Source organism: Chiloscyllium punctatum, chromosome 14 (assembly GCF_047496795.1).
Source record: "Chiloscyllium punctatum isolate Juve2018m chromosome 14, sChiPun1.3, whole genome shotgun sequence".
Lineage (NCBI taxonomy): Eukaryota > Metazoa > Chordata > Chondrichthyes > Orectolobiformes > Hemiscylliidae > Chiloscyllium > Chiloscyllium punctatum.
Window position 1 is genome coordinate 27135318 of NC_092752.1, and position 10647 is coordinate 27145964.

A 10647-nucleotide genomic window follows, 5' to 3' on the forward strand; every position below is an offset into this window, starting at 1 on the left:
GTGACATAATGACTCAGCAAGTCTGAGACCATCTAGGTAAAGAGCAACAGTATTAATATTTTGAGCTGAATATGATTCCTCTTCAGAACTGCTCTGACAAAGCACCAATTTTGATTAGCAATGTTGGATAGAATCTTATCGCGGAGTCTTGGGTCTGAAAAGCTGGCAAGAAACCCATCATGTCTCTATTCTGGAAGACCCACCATAGAGTATAGAGATGTACAGCATGGAAACAGACCCTTCGGTCCAACCTGTCCATGCCGACCAGATATCCCAACCCAATCTATTCCCACCTGCCGGCACCCAGCCCATATCCCTTCAAACCCTTCCTATTCATATACCCATCCAAATGCCTCCTAAATGTTGCAATTGTACCAGCCTCTACCACATCCTCTGGCAGCTCATTCCATACACGTACCACCCTCTGCGTGAAAAGGTTGCCCCTTAGGTCTCTTTTATATCTTGCCCCTCTTACCCTAAACCTATGCCCTCCAGTTCTGGACTCCCTGACCCCAGGGAAAAGACTTTGCCTATTTATCCTATCCATGCCCCTCATAATTTTGTAAACTTCTATAAGGTCACCCCTCAGCCCACCAAACGACATACTAAGCAGGCAGTGGTGAGGACAGCAATGGGTTTTCCCTTGGAACACAGCAGGAGCTGCCTGCCAATCAAAGACTGGCATTTCTTCTGTTCAGTAGGGCCCCTTGACAAGGTGATAGCTACTGCCAGTAAATGACACCCACCAAAACTTCCAGAATTGCAGAGGACCCAGGCCATAGGTAACTCATGCAGGGGGGCTAAGGGTTTGATGGGCATTAGTGGCTCCCATCATGATCCCTTTCCTGATGTCCAGTCCCCTCAATCAGGCACTCAGAAGGCAAATCCGGTAAAACTTACAAATGACATATAATAGTCTGGCTCATTTTGTGTACTTCAAGATGGAGCTTCAGTAAGACTTGTGCATCATTTTCAATTATTATTGGCTTTTACTGGTTTTTACTCAGCTTTTGATCAAGACTCTGCTTCCCCCATACATTCCTTGTTATCTTGTTCTCCTTCTGCATGAACCTTTGAGCACAGCAGCAACCTCTGAAACTAGTTTTGCACACAGGTCAGTAGGGAGGGAACTGCTGAGGGACGGCGCAGCCAAAATGTTGATCCCTCCCCAACCCAAGGTGACGAGCAAGCCACACAGTTTCACCCATCATGCAGACTACATGTTGACAGTCTCACCTTGATTTCATTGGGAGTGAGGAGGTGGTGCTTGCTTAAGTGGTCTCTGATTGTCATGATGTCCAGAATACTGTGACGATACTATGGCTTTAAAAGGTGTAGTTTGTCCTGATTTTTGTTTTGAAGGGAGGTTTTGATTCAGAGGTGAAAAGTTGTCTCTTCCAAGTCAATAAAGTAAATAGCTTGTGAGGCCCCAGGTTTGAACAATAGATACAGCATGAATGGGTAGAGACCGGCTCCATCAGAACCAGGGCTTTCGATTAGCTTTCAGTTGATTGTGGAAGTTGCTATACATCTCTCTCACCCACTGCAAAAAGCTGGAGTTCTTTCTCTCTGCTAGAATTTTCTCGTGATGTTCTTTTCTCCTGGATTAGAGAAACTTTGCATGTGAGACAATCTATTTTGCTGTAATTGCCTTTGCGAAGGATGTGCTTCTGGGATGTTACCATATTGGGACAGTTTCTATTTAGTAGTTAAATAATCATAAATTCTGTTAAGTTTTCCAATAGAGTTAAAGTTACACCAATTCTTCTCCCTTCTGGTTGTGTTTTAACTGTAGATTAAGAATAAAGTGTGTTTGGCTTAAAACTAAGTAGTGTGACCAATCGAATAAAGTACCTTCCACTTACCTTTAAATAAGATAAACATTAGGATCTAGGCTATCTCCTGGATGTGTTTGAAGGGGATTTGGTTTGGTCAATTACAACATCATTCACTCAGATATTAAGAATTGGTTGAGGTGGTGGGTTCAAGTGATTCTACCCAGTCTAATTACACGCCCTTCCCATTTCTCAAGCTCACCAGCAGCAAAAGTAGAATATTTCCATCCATTAACTCTGCTGCTATCTGCACAAAGTTTGCCAGCCCTCAGTATTTTCTAAGTGCTCAGTATTTGCAGTAGTTTTTGCTTTTATTTCACAGCTTCAGCTTTCTCAGCAGCTTCTTTTGTGAGTAGCTTTGTTAGCTGAGAGGACTATATTAATCTCCTTGTACCTGTGAGGGTGATTGTTGGGGAGCTTTTGAAAGATTAAAACTGAAAACTAAATATCAAATGAAGGTTGCAAGAATTTCATACTACTGTAGAGTTTTGAGCATATGTAGAACTGGTGGCGTAGTTTTCAGTATAGGGCTAGTAAAGGCAAGAGTTGTATTGGAGAGGTTCTGAATGGATTAATGATTCTGGTAGAAACAGAAAACAAAATCATTATCATCTTCAAGTCCCTCACACCCCAGGGACTTTAACACACATTGGACTAAGGCAAAAGTGAGGACAGAAGATGTTGGAGATCAGAGTCAAGATTCTGGGCGGCACGGTGGCACAGTGGTTAGCACTGCTGCCTCACAGCGCCAGAGACCCGGGTTCACTTCCGGCCTCAGGCGACTGACTGTGTGGAGTTTGCACATTCTCCCCGTATCTGTGTGGGTTTCCTCTGGGTGCTCCAGTTTCCTCCCACAGTCCAAAAATGTGCAGGTCAGGTGAATTGGCCAAGTTAAATTGCCTGTCGTGTTAGGTAAGGGGTAAATGTAGGGGTATGGGTGGGTTGCACTTCGGCGGGGCAGTGTGCACTTGTTGGGCCGAAGGGCCTGTTTCCACACTGTAAGTAATCTAATCTAATTAGAGTGGTGCTGGAGAAGCACAACAGGTCAGGCATCATCCGAGTAGCAGGAAAATCGACGTTTCAGGCAGAAGGCCTTTGATTAAGTAAGTTGACAAGAATTTTACAGATTAACACTTAGGCAGAGAAATTGGATAGATTGATAGGAGCAAGATGGCTAGTTGAATGTATATTCCAAGAAATTGAGCCAGACAGTGAGAAGCTATAAAAATAGAAACACAACATTTTTCTCGATTCCTTGTAATTATGACAAGAGAACATGTGAAAATAAGTATGTGCAAGTATATGAACGGAACTAAAATTCCCAACATGTGTGAATTACTCCCAAGCCATTTCGAATCAGATTACCTTAAATTGCCAATACCTTTGGGAGCTCATCTGTGCTAACATGCATTAATGTGGCAGAAATGGCAAGACTGTGAGAGATGGAAGTAGGATTTGTTTGAAGGGATCAATTTTATATTTTATCTTTGTCATTCCTGATCTGAGAGCCAGTTCCACTTCCAGATGGAAATTGCAAGGTACTGCGCTCTGTGGTTACATTCTTATTTTATTGCAATCCAATGCACTTAACAAAAGCAGGGCAACTGATTTCCATTCAACTTACTGAATGACAATTAGTGCAAATTTGGAGAATACTGTTCAATAGTCAGCCACATCTAGGTATCAGTAGGTTGCTAGATGTAAAACATAACCTTTTCAACCTTTTTGAAAACATATAATTGTCATACAGTTCATTTTATAAATGTTCAGAGAAGAAATGTTAGCATACAATATTGAACAGTACTGATGAAAGGAAAGTATATTTTTATTTCAAATTTGCAGCAACCGTCTTTTCATTTCTTTTTATTTGGATCATTGGAAAAACTTTTGGGGTAGAAATGACCTGTACAAGAAGGACGGATTGCATCTAAATTGGAAGGGGACTATTATATTGGCAGGGAGATTTGCTAGAGCTGCTCAGGAGGATTTAAACTAGTAAGGTGGGGGGGTGGTGAGACCTAGGGAGATAGTGAGGAAAGAGATCAATCTGAGACGGGTACAATTGAGAACAGAAGTGAGTCAAACAGTCAGGGCAGGCAGGGACAAGGTAGGACTAACAAATTAAACTGTATTTATTTCAACGCAAGGGGCCTAACAGGGAAGGCAGAGGAAATCAGGGCATGGTTAGAAACATGGGACAGGGATATCATAGCAATTACAGAAACATGGCTCAAGGATGGGCAGGACTGGCAGCTTAATGTTCCAGGATACAAATGCTACAGGAAGGATAGAAAGGGAGGCAAGAGAGGAGGGGGAGTGGCATTTTTGATAAGGGATAGCATTACAGCTGTGCTGAGGGAGGATATTCCTGGAAATACATCCAGAGAAGTTATTTGGGTGGAAAAGAGAAATAAGAAAGGGATGATCACTTTATTGGGATTGTATTATAGACCCCCTAATAGACAGAGAGAAATTGAGAAACAAACTTGTAAGGAGATCTCAGCTATTTGTAAGAATAATAGGGTAGTTATGGTAGGGGATTTTAACTTTCCAAACATCGACAGGGACTGCCATAGTGTTAAGGGTTTAGATGGAGAGGAATTTGTTAAGTGCGTACAAGACAATTTTCTGATTCAGTATGTGGATGTACCCACTAGAGAAGGTGCAAAGCTTGACCTACTCTTGGGAAATAAGGCAGGGCAGGTGACTGAGGTATCATGGGGGAGCACTTTGGGGCCAGTGACCATAATTCTATACGTTTTAAAATAGTGATGGGAAAGGATAGACCAGATCTAAAAGTTGAAGTTCTAAATTGGAGAAAGGCCAATCTTGACAGTATTAGGCAAGAACTTTCGAAAGCTGATTGGGGGCAGATGTTCGCAGGTAAAGGGACGGCTGGAAAATGGGAAGCTTTCAGAAATGAGATAACGAGAATCCAGAGAAAGTATATTCCTGTTAGGGTGAAAGGGAAGGCTGGTATGTATAGGGAATGCTAGATGACTAAAGAAATTGGTTCAGAAAAAGAAGGAAGCATATGTAAGGTATCGACAGGTTACATTGAATGAATCCTTAGAAGAGTACAAAGGAAGTAGGAGTATACTTAAGAGGGAAATCAGGAGGGCAAAAAGGGGACATGAGATAGCTTTGGCAAATAGAATTAAGGAAAATCCAAAGGGTTTCTACAAATACATTAAGGACAAAATGGTAACTAGGGAGAGTATAGGGCCCCTCAAAGATCAGCAAGGCGGCCTTTGTGTGGACCCGCAGAAAATGGGGGAGATACTAAATGAGTATTTTGCATCAGTATTTACTGTGGAAAAGGTTATGGAAGATATAGACTATAGGGAAATAGATAGTGACATCATGCAAAATGTCCAGAATACAGAGGAGGAAATGCTGGATGTCTTGAAATGGGTAAAGGTGGATAAATCCCCAGGACCTGATCAGGTGTACCCAAGAACTCGGTGGGAAGCTAGAGAAGTGATTGCTGGGCCTCTTACTGAGATATTTGAATCATCGATAGTCACAGATGAGGTGCCGGAAGACTGGAGGTTGGCAAACGTGGTGCTACTGTTGAAGGAGGGTGGTAAGGACAAGCCAGGGAACTATAGACCAGTGAGCCTGACCTCGGTGGTGGGCAAGTTGTTGGAGGGAATCCTGAGGGACAGGGTGTACATGTATTTGGAAAGGCAAGGACTGATTAGGGATAGTCAACATGGCTTTGTGCGTGGGAAATCATGTCTCACAAACTTGATTGGGTTTTTTGAAGAAGTAACAAAGAGGATTGATGAGGGCAGAGTGGTAGATGTGATCTATAAGATCTATAAGGCGTTCGACAAGATTCCCGGTGGGAGACTGATTAGCAAGCTTAGATCTCACGGAATACAGGGAGAACTAGCCATTTGGATACAGAACTGGCTCAAAGGTAGAAGACGGTGGTGGAGGGTTGTTTTTCAGACTGGAGGCCTGTGACCAGTGGAGTGCTACAAGGATCGGTGCTGGGTCCTCTACCTTTTGTCATTTACATAAATGATTTGGATGTGAGCATAAGAGGTAAAGTTAGTAAGTTTGCAGATGACACCAAAATTGGAGGTGTAGTGGACAGCGAAGGGGGTTAACTCAGATTACAACAGATTCTTGACCAGATGGGCCAATGGGCTGAGAAGTGGCAGATGGAGTTTAATTCAGATAAATGCGAAGTGCTGCATTTCGGGAAAGCAAATTTTAGCAGGACTTATACACTGAATGGTAAGGTCCTAGGGAGTGTTGCTGAACAACGAGACCTTGGAGTGCAGGTTCATAGCTCCTTGAAAGTGGAGTCGCAGGTGATAGGATAGTGAAGAAGGTATTTGGTATGTTTTCCTTTGTTGTCAGAGTATTGAGTACAGGACATTGGTTAGGCTACTGTTGGAATGTTGCATGCAATTCTGGTCTCCTTCCTATTGGAAAGATGTTGTGAAACGTGAAAGGGTTCAGAGAAGATTTACAAGGATGTTAGCAGGGTTGGAGAATTTGAGCTATAGGGAGAGGCTGAACAAGTTAGGACAGTTTTCGCTGGAGTGTCGGAGGCTGAGGGAAGACTTTATAGAGTTTTACAAAATTATGAGGGGCATGGATAGGGTAAATAGGCAAAGACTTTTCCCTGGCGTCAGGGAGTCCAAACCTAGAGGGCATAGGTTTCGGGTGAGAGGGGAAATATATAAAAGGGACCTAAGACGCAACATTTTCATACAGAGGATGGTGCGTGTATGGAATGAAGTGCCAGGGGATGTGGTGGAGGCTGGTACAATACAACATTTAAGAGGCATTTGGATGAGTATATGAATAGGAAGGGTTTAGAGATATATGGGCCAGGTGCTGGAAGGTGGGATTAGATTGGGTTTCGATATCTGGTCAGCATGGACGGGTTGGACCGAAGGGTCTGTTTCTATGCTGTACATCTTTATACTCTATGACTCTAATTAATTGTCTATGGCTAAAGCATTCATACCCTGCTGTTTTATGTTACAGATTTAATGACCAGAACAGCCCAGATTATTCTACAGGTCGTACCTCCAGAAAAACATGATGACTGAGGAGCTCCACTGACTGGACTAGCTGCTGAATGAATATGAACAATGTGAGACTACAAATGTCAAAGAAATGCTTGGTCATTTCAACAACTGCATCCACTGGAATCCTAACTTCTTCCTAACACTTACAAAAATCATTTTATGGCATGTCTGAGCCCCTGAAATCCTATGGTGGCAAATTCTTCTGGTCTTTTGCCTCTTGGGAAACTGACAGAAATTGAGCCTATTCAGTTGTTTAAGTCCTTTCTCCAGCGTTGGACTGATCATCCACCAACATTTTGGCGATAAACCAGGAGAAACTCTCTCCAGGATTTCAGATCCAGGGTATTTTACTATTATCTCTGCAAGTGATGGACTGAATGGTTTTCTAATAATGAGGTTTGTATTTATTGAAGTGGTATCTCTTTTTTTCTCTGAAAGTAAATGTGACTGTGCAGACCAATTGTTTGTTCTTTTTTGTAGAAATATGTAATCACTTTGTATGTAAAGTAATGTAGTTCTGTTGCTGATTTGAACACAACTCTCTTTTCTGAGAACTGTATTGGGCATGATCGAATGGTGGAACAGACTTGATGGGTCGAATGGTCTAATCCTTTCCTATACGTTGTGGTCTACTGATTATAAATAAGGAGATGACAGCAGTGATGTAGTGGTAATGTCACTGACTTAGCAATCCAGAACAAAACACTCTGAGAACATGGGTTTGAATCCCACCATGGTAGATGGAGAAATTTGAGTTCAACTTCAGAAAAGTGGAATAAAGAGCTGGCCTAATGATAACCATGTAATTATTGCTTAAAAACCCGTCTGATGCACTATTGTCCTTTTTCGAAGGAAATTTGCCAATCTTACTTGGTCTCACCCACTGCCCCCTGGGAAATTAGGGATGGACAATTAATGCTACCCTGAGCCACAGCCACCCACATCTGACGCTCAAATAAAAAACAAATCAACACACAGGTTGTGATTAAAAAAACAATAAAAGGACAACAAGTTATTTAAAAATCATAGAGACTTCACTCAAATATAAGTTTAATCAAATAGAGTTTAATGTACAAAAAATGCTTGTAGATATCCAAGTAGATTTACCACTTTTGGAACTCAACCAGGCGTCCATAATGTGAGAACAAATGACTGCAGATGTTGCAATCTGTCCTGAAAATGCTGGAGATTGCAGCAGGTCTGGCAGCAACCATGGAGAGACAACAAGATTACATTTTGCATCTAGATGACTCTTCATTCAAGCTTATGCTGAAGATCTAATGCCAAAAATTAACATAGAATCCTTACAGTGTGGAAGCAGGCCATTCAGCCCATCAAGTCCACACTGACCCTCCACAGAACATCCCATCTTGATCTACACTCCTACCCCTGTAACCCTGCATGTCTCATGGCTAACTCGCCTGGTCTGCAAATCCCTGAACACTATGAGCAATTTAGCGTGGCCAATCCACTTGACCTGCACATCTTTTGACTGTGGGAGGAAACTGGAGTCCCCAGAGGAAACCCATGCAGACACTTGTGCAAACCCCACAAAGGCAGTCACCCGGGAGTGTGATTGAACGTGGGTCCCTAGCACTGTGAGGGAGCTATGCTAACCGCTGAACCACGGTGCCACCCATGATTCCCTAGCTGTTCAGCCTCGCATCTGTTCTTTGAGCTAGCTTCTCAACAGTCCTACGACCCTGGGCTGACTTTTGTTGGCAGGTTTCTGAAAGATATTTTCCAATCACCCTGTTCAGGGATTGCCTTTGTAGTAAGTGAGACTTGATCACAGGCTTCCTGGCTCAGAGGTGGGGATAGAACCACCTCAATACAAGAACCTTATACCATTTGGATAAAATGCCCCCCTGGGAAATAGACATAAATCCTTTAGAGGTGAGCTGCATTTGTGTATTGGAAAATTCCTCTTTATTACCTTTAGGTCTAGACAGGCAGTTAAGTAAAATATGCAAAAATATCACGGAGCACTCCAACAATTGTTAAGAAAATGAACAAAGGTGATAATTTGTGAATTTAATGATGACTATATGGGCACAAGCTTTGTTTTCAGGCCATAGGAATCATGACATGAGTGGACAGACTCTTTATAGTATAACAATGACATTCCAATAAAACCTTTAATCATAGAAATTGAAAACAAAAGTGGTTTTCAAATTATTGTAGGAATTTAATGGAAGGGAAATTCTGATTGAAAATTGAATAGTGAGCAAGGCATTTGTTCATAAAGGAGTGGAAATGTTTATAGGTTTTGACAAAAAAAGATGCAATGATGTCATATGAGCATTTGTACAATGTTTTGACCAGAGTCCCGATTAGTTCGGAAATAGAGGTAGATAACCCTTTATCCAAAATCTGAAAAGCTCCGAAGGTTTTCTCGTAAAGTTATTGTTCTCATTAACAAGGTTATTTGGTGTGCAAACAATTAACCCAACTCCACACCCATTCCATGCATGTGACTCAGATATGACATGGGTGGGTGTGGCCCAGCACCGGCAGGTCTCAATTCTGCCTCAGGGCCCATAGTGCTCTCCGTGAGTCTGCTGTTCAGTAAGATTTTTTTAAATGTCACCGTCAAACTATCATTTATTCTGGAATCCAAAAGTGTCCGAATTCCAAAAACAGCAGGTCCCGAGCGTTTCAGATAAAGGGTTGTGTACCTGTACTACAAAGCAGGACAAGTGAACATTACTAAACAAAATAAAACCTGGCCATTGGTTCACGTAACAATTGTTGTCTTTCTGTCAATTATTAATAAATCTTTTGCAGTGCTCAGCAGATGAGACAATTTCCAGCAAACTGGGTATTTGGCATTAATCACATTCTGTGTTTATTGAGGCATGTGAGAACTTGAAATACGACAGACTAAATGCTTGGGAGGTTTTGCCCACTAATCTTTCATATCTTGAATTTACATGCTGTTGATTTCATCAAGTCTAGGAGCAGTCCCAACATGGCATTCTTCTACTTGCTACTTGGTCATTAATTAATACATAAAAGATGCACCAGCAAACACTCATACAGGGTCCATTGGCTGCATCTTCCAAACTCCCAATCTCTACCACTTAGAAGGGCAAGAGCAGCAGATGGATGGGAACTCCACCAACTACAAATTTCCCTCCTAGGCTCACACCATTCTGACCTCGCACTACATCACCGTTCCTTTGCACGTGCTTAGTCAAAATCATAGAAATTCTTTCCTAATAACTGTCAGTGTACCTGCATCCCAGGAACTGTAGGTTTGTAATTGTTGAAAAAGATACCAAAACAAAATTGAGGGGCAGCCTCTGCATATGGTCAAATAGAGTTGCAATCTCCTCATTGTTGCCAAATACCTTAGAGTCCCTACACAGTGTGGAAACAAGCCATTTGGCCCAACAAGTCCACATCGAGCCTTCAAAGAATAACCCACCCAGACCCATTTCCAAACCTATTACTCTGCATTTCCCCTTACTAATGCATCTAACCTACACATCCCTGAACACAATGGGCAATTTAGCATGGCCAATTCACCTGACCTGCACATCTTTGGATTATTGGAGAAAACCGGAACACCTGGAGGAAACCCATGCAGACACGGGGAGAATATGCAAACTCCACACAGATAGTTGCCAGAGGCTGGAATCAAACCTAGGTCCCTGGCGCTGTGAGGCACTACTGAGCAACTGTGCTGCCCCTTCATATCATGAATCATTTCATCTCAGCTGCAAATTGTCACAGACATGACATTTATTAAGTTA

At 42.2% G+C, this 10647-nt stretch overlaps 1 protein-coding gene across 2 annotated transcripts in view; it reads left to right on the forward strand.

The window, feature by feature from the left end:
• slc7a11 (solute carrier family 7 member 11) overlaps positions 1-9637 on the forward strand; it is a 182218-nt gene extending 172581 nt beyond the window's left edge. For both annotated transcript variants that reach the window (XM_072584080.1, XM_072584079.1), the window contains one exon: positions 6846-9637. In XM_072584080.1, the coding sequence (XP_072440181.1) occupies positions 6846-6910 (65 nt within the window). In that variant the 3' untranslated portion in view covers positions 6911-9637. The remainder of the gene's footprint in view (positions 1-6845) is intronic.
• The last annotated feature ends 1010 nt before the right edge of the window (positions 9638-10647 follow it).